The following is a 20,275-nucleotide window of genomic DNA, read 5'->3' as shown; positions in this document are numbered from 1 at the left end:
GTCTGACACAGTTTCCTTAAATAAAGCGAGGCGGGGGATCAAGGCGGGCGCTCGTCCTCGCTCTGACGGGGCGTCACATCCAATTCTTCCAAGAGAAAGTCCCACGTTTGGTCCAACAAGTCTTCTGACATGAAGCGAGTAAAATAAAATAAAAATAAAAGACCAAATCTCCTTAAACATTTATCTAAAAGTCAAAGTTTCCAACATTTATCGGTAACGACAAAAAACTGTTTTGTGTCTAATACGATTGGTTTATAAATCTCAATTTTCACTGCGTCCTGGGAACATGCATGGATCAGCAGACTCCGCCCCTAAACCCCACCCACCATGCAACCTGTCAAAGCCCACCAAAGTATCTGAGACGTGGATGTTAGAGGCAGGAAATGACCGTCAGGCAAATGAACCGACAGAGAAGTAAAAGGAAATGTAGCTTCATGATCACCTTTAAGGCTGAAAAATAAATTAAGACTTTGAAACAAATGCTGTAGTTCTCATGCTAAGGTCTGGGGTTTGAACCCCTAACCAAACGCATGACGGTGGACCGGTTGGATCCGTTGAGCTATTTATCATTTTGACTCAACGTTCATTAAAAGTGAGCATGAACTAAAGCTGCAGCAGCTGAACCAACCACAGTCACACTTCCTGTGCAGTGCAGGACTAAAACCAGCAAACAGGAAGTGACATAACTTGAACGTTAACATTTAAATTCCCAACTGGTTAACAAACCGACACTATAAAGGCTGACTTGGCGTGAGATCCTCCATGGACCAGAACATCCCTGCTCTGATGCAGGTGGAGTAGTGTGGTGGCAGTGTCTCTGTGCTTCAAGCAGGACAGTGCTGGTTCGATTCCCAGTTAGGAAGTGATGTCATCGTCTGTGTCTTTAGACCTGATTGTTGATTTTTCAAACACGTTGGGCCGTCTTCGGCTCAAAGCAACAAAGAAACACATTTCTGGTGTAGACACATTAGCGCAGTGGGAGTGTCTCTGTCCTCTAAAGTAGGAGAGCGTGGGTTCAAGTCCCGCTAGTGCTTGTGGTGAGGAAGAGTCAGGGATGCTGGGAAAGTGGGCAGCTTCATCTTTAGTCTGGTTGACCCTGAGGGGGACGATCAAGGAGATCAACGGCTGTACCGTGCTATAAGATAGATGAAGGTTGATACCAGAGACAGGTGACAGGTAGTGAGACAGGTACCTAGAAGACTAGACTGATACCGAGGCTAAACCAACTTAGACTGTGTACTAATTATGTTGGTTTAGTATTTTGGGGGGGGTGGGTTGGATTTTTTTCATCCTAGAAGCTAGCAACTAGATCAGAACTACTATCAGCTACTAAAAAGTACAAGTATTATGGTGCTATACTTTCATGAATCTTTCAACTCTATTCTTCTTTAATAGTCTAGAAATAAAAGTTTTACTTACCTATTAACTCGACAACACAGTCACATCTCTGTCCCTCACCTCCCTGCGTCTCTGTGCTCAGACCCTCCACACATCCAAGCTGCATTCTGAATCTATCTGAATGCACATTGTCTTCCTGGGATCCTCTTCTCCTGGTCCTCCTTCCTCGGGGTGGGTGGGGGCAAAGATGAAGCCCCCTTTCCTGGCGTCCTGACTCCTCCTAGCCGCAGCTTGAATTGTGAGGTGACTGAACACCTTGATGTCCCTGACTGGGACTTGAACCTGCGCTCTCCTGCTCCAAAGACAGAAACACTCCCACTGTGCTAATCTGTCTACAGCAGAACTGCGGTTCTTCGTTCCTTTGAGCTGAAGACGGTCCAGGAGCGGCAAAAATAACGACAACAAAAACCAGAGAGGGGGAATTGAACCAACGCTTCTCTGCTTTGGAGATCAAGTCACTTCCATCGCACTATTCTGTACATCAGTCAGCGCTTTGTCAATCACCATTTTTCCTCCATCTGTGGTTTTCTGGGATTTGAACCAGCACCTACTTGCTCTACCGTCTCCATAGCAGCAGCTCTGGTTCCTTTCATCTCCATCAGTGGAACCTTGAAGCTAAAGTTTGATTGACAGGTGACCTTCACACCTGTGACGACCTCACATCACCAGTTGCTGCCTCAGCGGAAGTGTTTTTGTTTTTTTTTCCCTTAAAAGAGTTCAAATCCTGAACGTGGATCACGGGTGGATGGAGGCTTTGGTGAAGCGTCCTGTCCAGGACGAGAAGCTGATCTCATCGATCACGTTAGCGCTGCTCTTCTGAGTCCTTCAGCCTGGAAGGACTCTCCTCATCCTCCTTCCTCCCTCACTATAAATAGCAGCCCCTCAGCTGGAGGACACACAAACTCCTGCACACACACACAAACACACACACACAAACACACACACAGGAGGGAAAGGGGCTCTGCTGCCACCTGCTGGTAGACTCTTCTCACTGCATCTCCTGGGAGTTCATGATTAGTCATGTGAGACGCTGAAACGCTGCATTGTTTAGAGAAGACGGGGTGTATTTGTACACACACACACACACTAACACAATGACCACACACAGTGTGGTCATTGTGTTAGTGTGCGGCTGCAAAGATTTGTCCTGCTTCAAGGAAACGTTGGGGTCAGCTGGAAATGACTGAATCATTTTCTCCTGACAACAAGAAACAACAGTTGTATTTTGATTGACAATAACTCAGAGATGTTTATTCCATTTTATAAGCGTCGCTAACGTCAACAAGACCATGCTAACCTCAGACTCTAGGAGATTCTGAGCTGAAATGAAAGACATTCAACAATGATTTTATTTTGAAATTAACCTGATCTTTTACTCATTTGTTTCCAGTTCAACACGTTATTTTTTAATGAATTCATCTGTTTGTTTTCTGTCTCACGTTTCTGTTTAACCAAAGTAAACGTTTATTTATACATTTTAGATTTGACGTTTTCTTCAGGTCCTACGACAAAATACAACAAATGACATTGAAACTCTGTTGTTTGTCGGAAACGGCGTTTAAAGTGACTCCGCCCCCTTTACTTTGACATTATTAGACAGTGGTTTTTATCATGATGATGCCATTTTTAGCCTAAATCAAAATCATGTTTTCTTCAGAGCAGCTGGAGTTCATTAGAGTTGTAGGCGGGACTGTTGGCGCCGAGTAAGCCCGCCCCCCTTTCCTATCATCCATCCATTAACATGCCGCTGGCCTACAACCCCTTATAACCCCGGCCTAACATTAGTGGTGCTACATAAAAAATGGAGAGCAGTATTGAAGCTGTCCAGCCTGATACCAGCTTCATCACCTAAACTGCGAGGAAGACCGCTCTGATCTTCATCATGACTCAGCAGAAATGGCAGTTTTTTTCAACTTGAAGTTATTTTTTTTTAAAGAACCTTAACTTAAATGTTTTTTTGTCGTTCTCTGCAGTTGTTTGTAGGCCTGTCCTTCCCTTACGAAGGCCCCGCCCCCTTGGAGGCCATCGCCAACGGCTGCGCATTCCTCAACCCCAAATTCAACCCTCCGAAGAGCAGCAAGAACACGGACTTCTTCAAAGGCAAACCCACGCTGAGAGAGCTGACCTCCCAGCACCCGTACGCCGAGGTCTACATCGGCCAGCCGCACGTCTGGACGGTGGACATCGACAACCCCGCCGAGGTGGAGCGGGCCCTGCGCTCCATCCTGAGCCAGAAGGTGAGCAGGGGGAGGAGCTTTCTGCATAGCCGCAGGCGTTCTCCACCACTAAACGCTGTTTCCCGGCAGATTGAGCCCTACCTGCCGTACGAGTTCACCTGTGAGGGGATGCTGCAGAGGGTCAACGCCTTCATCGAGAAGCAGGTACTGACGGACACGCTCATATTTTGGGGGCTTTTTCTTTTAATCCCAGGTTTTCGTGATGGAAACGGCGTTCACGCCAGGCTCAGTAATGTGGGTACAAGCGACCGCTTTCAATGACAAGTCGATGTAAACGCAAGTTTCCGCGTTCAAAGCTCGTCACTAAGTGCATTTTTAAGTCCGTAAGTACGAAAAAAAAAACGCAAACTCAGTCAAACCCAGTTGAACTTTGACCTATGAGAGACTCTGATTTGGTAGCGACGGATGGGTAGCGTCCTTCTTAAGACACGGATGTGCCAACCATTTGAAAGTGGATCACGAAGGAGAATTTACTAATTTCCGGGCGGGATTATCTGGTTTATCGGAACCGAGGCGGTCAGTTCGGCAGGTTGTTGAACGCGCGTCACGTGCTCTGTGTGAACGCGGGACCACAGCCACTTTGACGGCGGCTCTGTGTTGCAGGACTTCTGTCACGGTCAGGTCATGTGGCCGCCCCTCAGCGCCCTCCAGGTGAAGCTGGCGGAGCCGGGCCAGTCGTGTAAGCAGGTGTGTCAGGAGCAGCAGCTCATCTGCGAGCCGTCCTTCTTCCAGCACCTGAACAAGGACAAGGACCTGGACAGGTGAGCCGCACTCCCGCTGCTCCGCCGTGGCCCCGTCGGAGCGGTCTGACGCCTTTGTGTCTCCCCGCCAGGTGGGGCGTGGCCTGCCAGACGGTGGAGTCCAGCGCCGACACGGTGGTCCCCGCCTACAGCGAGTCCCGCAAGCACTGCGTCCTGCAGTCGGACCTGCTGCTGTTCAGCTGCGCCGGCGCCCACCAGAGCCTGCGCCGCGTCTGCCCCTGCCGCGACTACATGAAGGGCCAGGTGGCGCTCTGCAAGGACTGCCTATAGCAGCGATGAGCGGAGGGGGGGCGGAGCTCCGGACCGCTCCCGGTATTTATTCCGTCTGGAGAGGCTCTCCTGCAGCTGCACCTCCGTCACCAGCAGGGGGAGTCCAGGAGGCCTCGTGAAATTACTTGAATGGACATAAAAAAAAAAGGGGGAAGCGGGGAAGTGATAGACTGTAAAAACCCCATGCCCCCCCCTCCCCCCTCAAACCCTTCTATTCTGGAACTGTTAGGTAGGTCTGCACTGGACTCACCCCCCCCTCAACACAGACACACTGTAACTATCAAACATATCTGTTCTGTCATTCATATGGAAAGGTGGGGGCTCTTTTTGTTTTTTTTTCCCCCCCTGGTTGGGGGGGGGGGGGGGGGGGGGCGATGAAGACGTTTGTCCTTAAATTGAAGAGAGATAAAAATAATCAGCTGTAAATCTTTTTCCTGTGATGAAAACGTTTTTCCATGAAGGAATTGTTCACCGGAAAACAAACAGAGGAGTTCATGGAAAGAATGCACTAATATATTTGTTCATATGGGTTCTTTTTGTATTTATTTTATATAAAGATCTTTATCGCTGTGGTTTTTTTTGCTGGGAATGCATTTATTTATAGGGAGGGGTGTTATTTTTTGTTTTTTTGGGTGGTTTTATTTAATTTAAGATGATTTTTTTTTTTCCTCGTCACACAAATGAGCAAAAGGGGGAGGAGCTTTGAATGAGAAATTCCTCGTTTGCACCTGCAGGTCGTGCCTTTTTCTTTTTCTTTTCTTTCACAGCCGGCCTAAAAACAGCAGAGTAATCAGATTACTGCAGCGCCCCTCCTCCCCCCCACACACGCGTTACTTATTTGCTTTGATTTTCCGTGGAAGGCTGTACAGAACCAAGCGTCCATGTCCCGCCTCGGCGCCGAATGTCTACTGTAAGACGCAGAAGATGTTTTGTCTTTTGCAGAACCCCCTTTTTCCTTTGCAGGCGCGAGGTCCTGTGTTCGATTCCCGACCCGGCGGGAAGAATCCCTTCGTTTTGGGAATGGGCAGCAGGGCGGGGAAGTTTGTAGTGGCCGTCCTCCGGGAGTCAGAGGGACACGACTTTATTTTTGAATAAATCTTTTTTCTGTGACGGACGGCTGGCTGTGGTTCCTTCAGCACCATAGCAACACAAACCAGTCGCAGAGAAGTGGACGATTTACAGCAACGCAACACAAATGATTATATTTTTAACCATTAAAGTTGAGGAAACAAAGCAGCTTCATCAAAATTAAAAATAAGACCAGATGAAGTAGAAACAGCTCGTTTGTTACAACTAGAGGAATCTGATCCATCCAATACTTCTAAAAAAGACATGGTGCAGTTCTTCGGCTAAACTTGTTTCTCATCAGCAGGGGGCGCTGTGCTTCAACTCATTTGTCAGAACAAGATGGCCACAAAGTCAATCAACCGCAAAAATTAAGTGTTTTAGTGTGGAAAATAATATTACATGAATTTCCTCTAATAATCCAAACTTCTTCTGATAATTTAACTACAGTTACCACAACAAAAGCATGAAAATAATAAAAACGGAGATAATTGGATTAAAAACTGATTTATTTTGGCATTTCTGCCCGTTTTCATCAAAACTTTTAGAAAACCAATTTTTAAAAAAAAGTAAATAACAATAGAACTCATTTTATGACGCTGAAAGTGTTCAAATTTGAATTGAACTTCTAGCTTTTATGTATTTGTTCAGTTAAGTTAAGAAAAAGCATCTATTTTTTCTTTATTTTATTTTGAAATTTCAACATTTTAAAAAAAGAAAAAAAAACAATTGTTAATTTATTTTTCTCAACGATGTGAGGATTTCTTTTGTAGTAGGACTAAATCCATCAACGCTTTGATCATTAAAACAACTAAAGGAAACGTTTTCAGTACTGGAACCAGATCGGTTCACCAGATAACCACCAGAAGACCTTTTTTAGAAATTAAAACATTGGCTCCACAGATTAAAAACTTCACTTTTCAAAATGATTAAGATTTGATGACAATAGTATAGCCTCCCCCCCCCCCCCCCCCCCCCCCCCGATTCCCTGCAGAAAGTTTGAACACCCCGAGTTTAAAGTTTCTGAACGTCAAGTCGGCATCATTTATTCACCAGCTGGCAGTGTTCAGCATTTTACTTTGAAAGGATTTCCTGTTTGTTTTTATAAGTCAGAGGATTGGCAGTTCCGTGAATTAAAAGAATAGACGCCATTCATAGGTAAATACCAAATCGGAGTCCCTGATTGATCAAAGCTCCATCTGTCTGATCTTTATGAATTTAATGGTAAGTCATGGTGGAAAACAAGTATTTGGTCATCTGCAAACATGTAAGATTTCTGGCTCTCACAGTCCTGTAACTTCTTCTGTCCTCCACTCCTTATGTGTATTAATAGCACCTGTTTGAACTGGTTATCTCTATAAAAGACACCTGTCCACAACCTCAAACAGACACACTCCAACTCCACTATGGCCAAGACCAAAGAGCTGTCTAAGGACACCAGAAACCAAATTGTTGACCTGCACCAGGCTGGGAAGACTGAATCTGCAATAGATAAGCAGCTTGGTGAGAAGAAATCAACTGTGGGAGCAATTATTAGGAAATGAAAGACATACAAGACCACTGATAATCTCCCAAGATCTCACCCTGTGGGGTCAAAATGATCACAAGAACGGTGAGCAAAAATCCCAGAACCACACGGGGGGACCTAGTGAATGACCTGCACAGAGCTGGGACCAAAGGAACCAAGGCAACCATCATTAACTACACCACCAGGGACTCAAACCCTTCCCAATGCCAGACGTGTCACCCTGCTAAACCCAGTACATATGCAAGCCCGTCTACAGTTAGCTAGAGAGCATTTGGATGATCCAGAAGAGGGCTGGGAGAATGTCCTATGTTCAGATGAAACCAAAGTAGAACTTTATGGTAGGAACTCTACTCGTCATGTTTGGTGGAGAAAGAATGCTGAGGTGCATCCAAATAACACCATGCCTACTGTAAAGCACGGGGGTGGAAGCATCATGCTTTGGGGCTTTTTTCAGCAAAGGAACCAGAACAACTGATCTGTGTAAAGGACAGAATGAATGGGGGCTTTTATCGTCAGATTTTGGGTGAAAACCTTCCATCAGCAGGGGCATTAAAGATAAAACATGGCCGGGTCTTTCAGCCTCACAACGATCCCAAACACATCGCCCGGGAAACGAAGGAGTGGCTTCATTAGAAGCATTTCAGAACCTTTCCTTTTGACCAAATACTTATTTCCACCATCGTTTACAAAGACATTCTTCAAAAATCTGATTTTCTGGATTTCTTTTCTCATTTTGTCTCATATTTGAGGTCTACCTATGAAGACAAGTTCAGTCCTCTTATCTTTTTGGGAGTGGGAGAACTTGCACAATTGGTGGCTGAATACTTTTTGTGGCCCACTGTACGCTAACACTGACTTACACATTTCAATGGAAGTGGCCGCTTGAAACGTGCGTGCCGAGGGCGATGTGAACGTAGCTTAAAATGTTCCTCTCCTGATTGGCTCATTGGTCACCCAACCAAATTCTAGACTCTGCGTGTAGCCCAAACCAATCAAAACTACCAACTTTAGGCCGTTTTTAAGCTTACATTTACATTAAAAAGCTTCATACAAGTATTTACAGTCTTTTTCAGTTAACAATGACACTTTAATGCCACAAAGAAAAGCACATACCATGACACCTCCACCCCCGTGCTTGACAGTATGAGATCTTTTCGACTTTAACCAAAGGTCGCACTTTCCTACTTTTTATCAAATTTTTTTGGTAAGGAGGAAGTTCAATTAAAAACACGCCGATTAAAGTCAACAGCTGGAGGTGAAGTTGATTTTAGTCGTCCCAAAACAAACAGCAGCTGGTGGGAGGAGCCAGAACACCCAAATACTGAGTCAGAGGGTAAATATTGACTCAGAAGGAAGCAGTTCTTCAGCATCAGACAAACATACACCAAACGCACAAAAACGTCATCCTTTGGGTCTGAAGGAGAACTCAGAAGGTGCAGTGACCCCTCCAGCCACTAGATGGAGGTCTGGGCTCATTTTTGCTGTCACACGGGAGTTTGGGACAATCATTTTTAGCAGCTCCTCCTTTCTGCTAAACGGTCTTCTATTGATAAATCCTCCCTGAAGTCATAAAAAGATAAAAGCCATCAATAATTCACGGATGCGTCCGCCCGCGCCGCACGGCCCCAGCTGAGCCTCAGGAGTCGTGGGAAGATGACCTGCTGTGCTGTGACAGGCGGCGTAAATCAGCCTCCACTGCGTCTCCACGGCAGCGCCGCTGAGGTTCCTCCAAACGTGGAGGCTGATGCGGGTAAACGTACACAACTGGAAACACGGACGCTGGGAGGGGCGGAGCCTCGTGAGTCCCGTCAGCCCTCCTCCCAAACCCCTTCCTCCTCCTCTTTGTCCGATCCCGTCACTCAAAGCGCTCGTAGTTCCTGGTCTGCCGGACTCTGGGGATCATGTCCAGCAGCAGCCTGCGGCAGAAAAACGAGTCAAACTTCAGTGGAGCAGCAGAAGAGACTGAAACGTTTTAGTCCTTTGAAAATCCAACGGCTTCTATTGAAGTTCTATCTAAACGAGCGTGAACGCCGCGTCATCTTAGTGGATCTCCGTCAGAATCAACTCTGAGGGTTTTGGAGGAGGAGCCTCAGGAGTTTTGGGCCTCTACAGCTTCAGCAGCATCAAACTCCTGCAGCACTCTGGCCTACTGTCAACGTTTCCTTGAGTTTAAAAAAGTAAAACATTTTTTTTAAACTTCTGCTGTTTCAGTTTTTTTGTTACTCAACAGATAATCTCCAAAGACTCACGAATGTCCAACAAGAGACAAAAGAGCAGCACGTGATAACAGTTAAACACGGCGGTGGCAGCGTGATGGTGTGGGAGCCGTCGACTTTGCATGAGATTTGGACTGAGTGACCCCCTCTTTCAGAAGGAAAATCTTCAAACCGGTGTAGGAACAGAAAGTATTCGGCCTGCAATAACTGTTCGGGTCCAGAAACTAATGATGACGTCTCACTATGTGATTGGCTGTACGTTGGTCTGATGATGTTTAAGACAGTGATTGGTCCCCAAATTTGCACGCTAATACCGTTTTTCGTGAGTAACATGGATGACTTGTACATTTCCCACTATATATCACATATATAGTGGGAGTTTCTCACTATCAGCTGTGGAGACGAGCAGAAAATTGGATTCAAGACATTTAGCTTTTGTTTTAGTGCTAATTCTTTGTTTTTTTTTGGTTGTTTGTTTCAATAACTTGAATAATACATAAAAAGTGAACAAAAAAAATAAGGTGTGTTTGTAATTAGCATACTAATGCTTTCAATGTGTTTTGAAAAAGGAAAAAATATAAACTCTGCAATCATAACTGTTAGAAACTGACATTTGGGCCAATTAAACCAGACTGCACACCATAAATAAATACTGTTTCTCACACAGTCATTCATTTACTCACGTTGGAAAAAAAAAAAGCTTTATATTGCCAAAAGTGTTGTGGATGATTCGCATGGTTATTTTGGCAATTTTTACGCCGGATGCCCTTCCTGACGCAACCCTCTCTATTTATCCGGGCTTGGGACCGGCACAGAGGCAACTGGCTTGCAACCCCTGTGGCTAGATTCAGTTCAGTGTGATGGGGAGTGTGGAAAAGAGGTGAAGAGGCGAGTGCAGGCAGGTTGGAGCGGGTGGAGGAAAGTGTCAGGAGTGTTGTGTGACAGAAGAGTGTCAGCAAGACTCAAAGGAAAGGTGTACAAGACAGTGGTGAGACCAGCTCTGCTCTATGGGTTAGAGACGGTAGCAGTGAGACAGAGACAAGAGGCTGAGATGGAGGTAGCAGAGATGAAGATGTTGAGGTTCTCCTTAGGAGTGACCAGGTTAGACAGGATAAGGAACGAGTACATCAGAGGGACGGCTCATGTTGCCTGTGTTAGCGACAAAGTCAGAGAAGCCAGACTGAGATGGTTTGGACATGTTCAGAGGAGGGATAGTGGATATATTGGTAGAAGGATGTTGGAGATGGAGCTGCCTGGCAGGAGGGCAAGAGGACGGCCAAAGAGGAGATATATGGATGTCTTAACAGAGGACATGAAGTTGGCTAATGTTAGGGTAGAAGATGTTCATGATAGAGTGAGGTGGAAAAGGATGATTCGCTGTGGCGACCCCTGATGGGAAAAGCCGAAAGAGAAAGAAGAAAGAAGAAGATTGCCAATGTGTCTCCCTATTACTCATTCGGTGTAACAAACAATTATGTCAGACACTCCTTAAAATTCAAAATGGCATTAGTAGTTATGAGGGAAAAGAACTTTAGGTTACAAAATGAAACGTGAAATGAAAATATAGAGCAATAGCCCTAGCGCAACGCCACGTAGATATGAAGTTTGTCCTAGCGGTGTTACCGTAGTGTGATGTCATCATTAGTCGCAGGACCCTGACAGTTATTGCAGGCAGAATACTTTTAGTACCGGTTCAAGTTCAAAGCTTTTTTGGAGCAAAGTTTCTCCACATCTGTTGACTTCTTTGAATCCTTTGAGTGGCAGATCCACATCTTCACTGCTCTGGTGTAGTTTGAACTGGTTCTTCATGTTTGTACTGAAACATTTCATCTGCTTTCCCCGCCTCACTCTGACTAGTTGCTGCTCATGTGACTGTAACTAGTTAACCTAATTAGCTGTGAGGTCTTCCTCCACAGTCAGGCTTTTAGTGGTTAAAGGACGGATAAAAACGACAACAGAAAACTGTTGACGTCTCCTGTTTTTCTACCTTTTTAATCTAAACCTTTACGGTTACCAGACGGTCATTTATTCTGCCCTTTGATTTTTGATTTGATTTGAAATGGTTTATTTCAAGCAATCAAATAGGAATAATACACAAAAACAATACATTCAACTAACTAACTAATCAAACTTTGGATAATTAGTCATATTAATAAATATTGCTTGTAAGGGAGTGGAAGGAAGCGAACCTTTATAATCCCACCCCTGTTCTACCGTAACCATTTTATTGCATGATTTCTCAATATCCGGTTCCTAGCTTTTATCAGGCAGAATTAAGAATGTTGAAATATCAATAAAGCACATGACAAAGATGAATTACTTCAAATATTTTGTAAAAAATAACTTTTAGAAATCAACATGGCAATGAAGTATCCAAAATATAAGCCTTTTCTTGACATCAGGATCCAAAATTCTTGAATGACTCAGCAGTTCTTCTGTCTGAATTTTTTATGATTCTACAAAAAGCTGTAAGAAAAAAATTATTTCATAAAATTTTACCTTTGTGCTCGGCAGATAATCAGACATCATCTAGACCAGTGTTTTTCAACCTTTTTTGAGCCACGACACACTTTGACCTTGTCAAAAAAAAGGGGGAAACTCATAGTCTCTATTGATCTACAGCCCCTCCACAATCTCAAATGCATTTTTGTGATAATTGTGTCAGAAAAAGCTGGAAGTTGCAGCTGTTTTTTCTAAAAAATGTAATAAAAGTTAAGTTAAAAGATTTAAAAACTGTTTGATGTGTGTTCGTTGTTGTTTCAAGACGTTTAACAAGGATGACTCATTGTGCGCTAAGACTCTGTCACTTTAACCCAATGCATCAAGGGAGATGTAGTGCAACCAGCCGCCGAATGCAGACAAGCTGGCGTCTCTGAGCTTGATTGTTTTGTTCACTTGTTCCACGGTCTGACACCAGATTCTGTGGAAAGCTACACCGCTAAAGACAAGCTTTAGATGTTATTTTTATTAGAACTGTGAGACTTTATGAGCAGAATCAGAACAAGGAAGTGAAGACTTTAACCACTTCTGATTGGTCAGACTGATGACATGTGATTAAGCCTCCAAGAATGATTGGTGGAGACAGTTAAAGGGGCGGGACTTTTCCTAAAACAGTTATAGCTGCAGCTAAATCGTGGTACTGTCATTCTTATCAAAATGTCTTTAATAGAATCAAATAAACACAAAGAAAAAAGTATTTTATGTGCTTTCACATTCCTCACTACTCAGTGTTTTATCAGGGCCTGTTTAGATGAACACAGAGCTGATTTCCTGGAGATGGTTAATGTTTTTAGATCAGTTAATGAGGGCAATTTCCCACGGCACACTACACTGGTTGAAAAACACTGTTTTAGATGATATAAAGCAGAGTTAGGAGGGTAACTCCACCCTTTGTTGTTAATCAATTTTTGAATAAGATAAAAGAAAATGTCAGGTTTTTTCCAATAAATTCTCATTTCCATCAGCTTTTGAGCCATTTAAAAAGTGTTCCTAGTGGTCTTTTAATTATTATTTTTTAATCCATAATCAAAGAACCAATGTGCTGTTTTCCAGGATGGTTTCTGCAGAGCGGCAGGAGTCACAGCATTACATTATTTACATAAAGATATACTCAGAAATGTAATTATGAGCTGCATTTTCTTTGTATGTGTCTCCCCTCATCATAAAATGCTACAACAACACAATAAAAACACCCAAAACACCATTTTCATCTCTTCAAACATATCTTTTCGGTGAAGTGACTGCGATCATCTGCATGGAAAACTGCCGTTACCACTTACTTGACTCCGTAGGCGAGGATAATGAGGCCCATGAGGACTCCTATTGTTCCATCCAGGTACCACACCTTGGGCTCATGCTTGAACACCTCGGCGCTGATGAGGATGGAGAAGCCCATGACCCCGCCCACCAGAGAGTTAAATCCTGAGGGGAGGAAGAAAAAACAAACAATGCAGCAGAGTTTTGTCCTGCGGACGGACACACGGAGGACGGCGACCCACCGTCTGTGACCAGGACTCGGCTGGTGAGGACTTTGCCCAGCATGAACTTGATCACCGCCAGGATGACGCACACCAGGCCGCTCACGATGGACACGCTGAACAGGAAGTCATCCTGGAAGACAGAACAGGTCCAGTGTTCTCTCCCATCCAACCCCTGCGTGGTTATAGTACATTGTCTACCCATAATCCTATTTGGTCTGAAGGTCAGACCACGCAGGTCCACAAAGAAGCAACTTCTGATAGTCACTGGAGTATTTCTCAATCGAAAAGTTCATGCCGCTCTCGACAACACATTTGATGAAACGTCCATGTAAATGCGCGTATGAACATGCGTTTTGGGGCTCCAAGTACACACACAGGTCTTACAAGTTTGCATGTGACGAGTGGAAGGTTTCCCTCTAAATTCACGGAAGTGCAAACCATTTGGAAATATTCGCCAGTTGTGCCGGACCGGAATTGTATGACGCCAAGTCTTTCATATATGGGAACAGAGCTGAGAAAGGAAAAGCCTGGAGTGACACTTGCACCACTTCAACATTTCACGTCACGCCTCCTCCAACTGTATGCGTTTACATGCGCTAGTAAACAGTAGAAAAAGAAGAAGAAGCCCCTCCTTTCCTGTCCGATGTGAACACCATGGACTAAACAAGCATTTTTAAACATTTATTTTTGTGTCGTAAGAGTTTTTATATAAAGGCAGCAGTGGATGCAGTTTATTTATCTGGACATTAACAGAGCAGCAAGGTTGTTGTTGTTGTTTTTTTTAATTTAACACAATTTTCTGCCTAAATCCTCAAAAAAGCTTTAAATCAAGCATTTGGAAAAACCTACAGATCATGTGACATGAGGTTCGCTGAATTTTTGCAGCTTATAAACTCAATTTGATAAAAACCTGTTCATATTTTCTGTTGGTTCTTTGTTTTCCTCTGGATCCTACAAAATAAAAGTCATAATAGCTCGAGTGTGCTGGCTGGACCTTTAGAGGTTTTACATTATTGTTACCAACACTGTGGGGTCCCACAGGAGCTGTAAGACCCCCCCCACCCCATCAACTGATACACCTCCCTTTCGTCTCTTTAGACCAACCCTCTGAAAAACAATCTTTATTTTCTCTGTAACCTTGACGATGGCTTCCCTCTGAAACACTTGAGTCACACCAGCTGATGGCTCTGAGCGGCTGCAGCCCAGAGAGTGGATGAAAGGCGAGCGGGAGCTGCAGAGCGCCGGCCGCCCCTGCGGCTGCATTAATATTACATCACGGCCTTGGAGCCATGAAAAGCTGCCCTGGAGAGCCCAGACATCAAAGAGGAGCTGAGGAAAAACCGACTCTGCAGAATGAGAGCGGACGAATCACTTGTGTGGCCGCTAAAAGACAGCGTCTAAAAACGTCTTTGGTCGTTTAAACGGCCTCTTTGCAAATGAGAGTAGATCAAAAGTGATCAGATTTGGTGTTTCACAGGGATTTGTGTTGGAGTTCCTTCTTTTTTACATTTGGAGCTGCACACATTCATCATCATCACATTTATCATCATTTTTTTGTTGATTTTAACTGCTAATATATTCTATTAGTTTTAGTATATACTATTTTATGTATTTATTTTCATTTTATGCATCTTATTCTCAAATTTTTTTTTATATACATCTTCTGTCTTTAATTTTAGTATCTTATCATGATTTTAGCCCCAGTGTTTCATGTGGGCATCTTTTCCTCCAGGGCTTGCCGGCTTGGTCGGTGGTTGTTGCCACGGTCGTCGCCCTTGCTGTGGCAGCTGGAGTCTAACTTTGCAGCTTCACAGCTGTGAAGTGGACCCCAGTGTTGTCCCAGTCTGGGTGGGCGCTGTGGCGATGCTCCCATGGCCGGGCTGGCTCCTGGTATGAAAGGATCCCCAAATACTGTTTCCTCACAGCAGAGCCAAGCCATACTTGTTGTTTGGTTATTTATTTATTTAAAGTTACATAGTCATTATTCTTTGTAGGTGGGGGCCATCGGTCATTTGTTTTAAGGGGAGGGGAGTGGGAAAGGGTAAAGGGTGGGTTGGGGTTTTACTGTAATATTGTGTGTTTTCTGTTTTAAAAGTTAAAGCGCTTCGAGCTGCACTACATGCATGAGAAGCGCTATTTTATAAATAAAGTTTGATTTGATTTGATCTGTTCATAAAGAATTAGACAGTAACTGTTTTAGGTTGTTATCATTTAACTCATTTTGTGAGAGTGAAATGAGAAAAAATAACTTTTCATATTTGCCGTATTGGTGGCTGTCAGCTAAACTACGCCAATACCTGGACCTCCGTTTAGGAGAGAAACCGTCATGTGAAAAAGGTTCAAACCCCTTTGGACTGGAGCATTAGAGGCGGCTCTCACAACAAGACGAAAACATAAATGCAGACTTTGACATTTAGGTTCCAAACAAACGTTTAAGTGACGGCGCTACAGCCGTTTCTCTTGAGCTTCACTCCATCTTTTACCTGAAATCTGTCATATTTCATGTCTTGATGACCAAATATTTAGAAGCCCAGAGGAAGTGGGAGCGCCTCACGTCCTGAGGTCACTCAGAACAATGCCCCCCCCCCCCCCCCCCCCCGCATGGTGGCTGCAGACGGCTTTTCTTCTGGAAGCTGACATTAATTGGGCACAGAGGAGCATTGGGGTGTCACAGCAAACACCTCCCGCCTCATCAAAGCTGCATATTCAAGCAGCTGCTTACCTCACTCCATGTGGGGGAGTGTGTGTGTGGGGGGGGGGGGGGGGGGGGAGACGACACCGCTCTGCGCTGCACACAGTGTTTACAGCAGGATGTGCAATAAAATTGTACCAAAGGGGGTCTAAACCCCGATGGTCTTCCTGCCATAACTTCCTTGGTGTTTTGCGTCTTTTGGTCCGTTTCCTGCGGGAACAGAAACTGCTTCGCTTTAGGGCGACAAAGTTATTTCAGAGAAGTGAATCTTCACACCTCAGAGTTGTGAGATTCTTCATGCTGTAGTGGAAACGACACCTCATTCTCACACACTCAACGGGGAGAAATGGAAGGAAATCAGAACGAGCACAACAGCTCCTGTGAAGATTCTGTTTGGAGTTCAGACTTCCTTCCAGATGATCACAAACACCTCCAGGAACTCATGTATCTGACGGGAAATGATGCCGTTTGTAGATCCAAGCAGCTTTTGATTCTTCTTGTTCATGAATTCAGCTTTAACTCCGCCTCTGAGACGTCTTTGTATCCTCTGCTGTTGTTGGATCTGTCTGTTTTCCCGGCTTCACAGCAGCAATTCCCATAATGCACGTTGACTGTATATGAACTGGACTGAGTGGGGCCCCTCCCCCCTACATTCCAAACAGGAAGTACCCGCTGGCTCCAAGAGGCCAACATGCCATTGACTTCTATAGACAAATAAGACGCTCCCAGGCCACTCAAGAGACGTAGTCTCTCAAGCATGAACTGGGTCTTACCCGGGGCCTCCCCCCAGCGGGACATGCCCGAAACGTCTCCCCAGGGAGGCGTCCAGGAGGCATCCGGACCAGGTGCCCCAGCCACCTCAACTGGCTCCTCTCGATGATGTGGAGGAGCAGCGGCTCTACTCCGAGCTCTCTCCGGGTGACCGAGCTTATGAGCAGAACTGATGATAAAGGGGAGTCCAACGTGTACCGGGAACATACTGGCTATGCAAACCAAGCTCCTGCTCCGGTACTACAGACACCAGACAGTCCTCAGTAAGGACCCCATACTCCCAGAAATCTCCACGGGGGACGCGGTCGAACGCCTTCTCCAAATCCACAAAGTACTTTCTCAAAAATGCTTTTGATACTAATTTTGTTTTCCCCGGGTAATTTTTTCTGTAGTAAATGTGTTAACAACAGATTTCAAGTGGTAGGGGTGTGGATTTCCAACAAGGTCACTCCTGATTGGTGAGAGGGGTTGCCACAGAAACGATGAATCACACCGGTTCTGACCAACCACTGCTTACTGACGATGACTGGTTCCAACAAGTCGACCTCTGTATCAAGACAAATTGTTGTCTGAATTGACTTCCTTTGGTTGAGGCCGGTAGTCAGCCCTTTCTCCATGAGTGATGTCACACTCACTCAATCCAGTTTCATATACAGTCAATGATTGTTCATCACTGGGTGCAAACGCTTGAAAAACTTCATTTAAAGTCCATTAAATGTCCAATCTTCTCACATGTTCACCAGCATCAGGACTGACATCAGCTCCCAATAAGATCCACCAGAAAAGGGCCAGACGGGGGCGGCCGGGCAGATCTCCTCTCTTCTGGAGTCTGTAAAGGACGTTTATTAGATCCAAAGACCAGACGGCTTCCTCTAATTCCAAAAGCCTTGGCAGAAAGTTGGACAAACTGGACTGAAAATAAATCCAAATTCCTCGGAAAAATCTGATTAGGCCTCAACGTCTGGCTTTGACATCAACAGAGATGTTCAACCATGCAGCTGCCGGTGAAGCAGCTGTTGCAGTGAGCGCGCTCAGAGGTTTTTTTTTTTTGGATGGATGACAATTGAACGGACTGGTTGGAGCTTAAATCTGTGTGTGGGTCTAAAAATACTCTAGTAATTCTGGGTAATGAGAGTGAATTTAATGACTTTGGTGATTTGGTGTCAAATTGAAATAAAAAAATATAGATTTGTAATGCCCTGCTCTCTTGTCTTCCCAGAAGAAGGATGTCGAATCTTCAACTACTGCAAAATTCAGCCGCACGCATGCTGACGAGGACCAGGGGGCGGGAACATATTACACCCATTTTAAAATCGCTGCATTGGCTACCCGTGCGTTTCAGAATTGATTTTAAAGTTATTTTATTGGTTTATACATGTTTTTATGGTCTCGGGCCTTCATATTTATCCGATATGATTTCACAGTATGAGCCCTCGCAGACCCTGAGGTCCTCTGATACCGGCCTTTTGGTTTCTTCAAAAGTCAGAACCAAAACATACGGCGAGGCCTCATTCAGTTTAATGGACCTCTCCTGTTGAACAGCCTCCCAGAGAGCCTTTTTACCATTTTGATCTCGCTTTTAGTTGACATTTAGGAACTTATTTAATATTTTTATGTTCTCTTTTTACCAATTTGATATATGTGTATGTATTGATTTATTGATTGTTTTTTTTTAATCTATTTATTCATTTTATACATCTCTTATGGTTTATTTATGTACTTATTTATTCATTTTTTTTTACATTTATTTTCATTTTTATTTGATTCCTTTTACATTTTTGTTGTAGCTCCAGTGTTTTCCTCAGAGGAATCCTCCACATCAGTGACTGACCCTTTTCAGTGAATGGTGTCAGATCTCTCCTGGATCTGGCTCTTTGTCTGGGGGGGGGGTCCTGTGGTAGTTTATTCTGTAGACTTGAGTGGGGGTCTTGTCCCCAAAACATTGTTAACCTACTTCCGTACAAAGCCAGGTTCCTACATTTCATCAGTTTGTCATTCTTGTTATCATGGTGTGTATGTATGGATGTGTGTATGTGTGTGTGTGTGGGGGGGGGGTGGGGGGGTCCAGCATTATGCAGGTTCTAAACAAAATATTTGTCTGATTATGAGTGATTATGTTTTTATGCATAGCACTTTGAGTAGCTGGCGCAGTAAAAAGTGCTCTACAAGTAAAGTTTGATTTGATTTAACATTTTTCTGTTGTCCTAAATCAGAAATGCAGAAAAAGTTTCTCAGAAATGTGAAATGCTTGTTTTTTTAATAGTATTTGATATTTCTACATTTTAAGTGAATGTTGGCTTCTTTATCTTTTTGTCCTTTTAGCTCCATTATATACTGCGCTTTTCATACTTTTGTAATTTTTTTATTTCTGCCTTTTATTAATTGTTTTTTTTTCTTTATTTTGACACTGCAACTTTTATTGTATTGCATTTGTGCGTTTTTATAATTAAATAACTGAGTCTAGACTAAATTCTGTTTATTCATCAATCCACATATGTATATACATTTAATTCTTATTTATACAATGGTCAAGGTGAATACTCTATGCGGATTGGCTGCTGGATGTGCATTAAAAAGTGATAACCGCACCCCCCAAAAAGAAGTTCCGGTCACCTATCCTAAATCTTCTGTATCACCGCGCCGGCTTCTTTAAGACAACTTTTAGCTTCATCATTTGGACAAAAAAAAGCGGTAAGAGGTGAACTTTCTCTCTGAACTGATGCTTTATTCAAGCCATCAGGACGAGCAGCATTTATAGAGATATCGCTTTATATCGCCAAATCTTGACTGCACCTTGCCACGTTACCGTGACAACGCACCACACCACGTACAAATACCTACAAATAGTCCGCTTTTCTTGAAATAAGTGATCCAAATCGGAAAAAAACAAGAATTAAGGACTAAAACTGGTTAATATTTATTTTCTTTTGTCAGTGACCATGGAATAAGCGAGTTAATGGTCTTTGAGGTATGCATTATCACATTTTAACCCACTTCATGGAAGCAACCGTCCTCAGGCTTCCACGGCGGTGTAATGCATACTTCGTGGGCCAATAACCCTTACTGATCTATTTTCAAAGTGTTCCCAGTCTATTAATCAAAATTATGCATTTTGTAGCCAAAATTCAGGTCGTTTACTGGAACATAGTTTCCGCAGAGCGGCAGTAGTGAGTTAGAAATTCCCCTCTGATTTGTGGGCGGGACCGTTGCCATGGAAGTACACCTGCACTCATTTACCACGAGCCCTTTGTTTTACACTCTCCCCCGCTAGCTTACAGCCCCTCATAACCCCAAGCTAACATTAGCGTTGCAACAAGAATGATGAGCACTACATGCACCATTAGAGCAATGCAGAAA

The 20,275-nt window shown here is 44.0% G+C and overlaps 2 protein-coding genes across 2 annotated transcripts in view; one reads left to right on the top strand and one right to left on the bottom strand.

The window, feature by feature from the left end:
- mgat5 (mannosyl (alpha-1,6-)-glycoprotein beta-1,6-N-acetyl-glucosaminyltransferase) overlaps positions 1–5,776 on the top strand; it is an 83,986-nt gene extending 78,210 nt beyond the window's left edge. The window contains exons 13-16 of the mRNA XM_004066574.4: positions 3,372–3,635; positions 3,705–3,779; positions 4,239–4,396; positions 4,468–5,776. Of these exons, the coding sequence (XP_004066622.1) occupies positions 3,372–3,635; positions 3,705–3,779; positions 4,239–4,396; positions 4,468–4,666 (696 nt within the window). The 3' untranslated portion in view covers positions 4,667–5,776. The remainder of the gene's footprint in view (positions 1–3,371; positions 3,636–3,704; positions 3,780–4,238; positions 4,397–4,467) is intronic.
- A 2,221-nt stretch (positions 5,777–7,997) lies between these two features.
- The window catches only part of tmem163 (transmembrane protein 163), a 34,243-nt gene continuing 21,965 nt past the window's right edge, over positions 7,998–20,275 (bottom strand). Inside the window, exons 6-8 of the mRNA XM_004066573.4 lie at positions 13,474–13,585; positions 13,255–13,396; positions 7,998–9,175 (exon numbers count right to left, since the gene is read on the bottom strand). Coding sequence (XP_004066621.1) covers positions 9,115–9,175; positions 13,255–13,396; positions 13,474–13,585 — 315 coding nt within the window. The 3' untranslated portion in view covers positions 7,998–9,114. The remainder of the gene's footprint in view (positions 9,176–13,254; positions 13,397–13,473; positions 13,586–20,275) is intronic.

This window comes from Oryzias latipes, chromosome 2 (assembly GCF_002234675.1).
Source record: "Oryzias latipes chromosome 2, ASM223467v1".
Taxonomy (NCBI): Eukaryota; Metazoa; Chordata; class Actinopteri; order Beloniformes; family Adrianichthyidae; genus Oryzias; species Oryzias latipes.
Note: the sequence above shows the minus strand (reverse complement) of the source record. Positions and strands in the feature narration are given on the sequence as shown.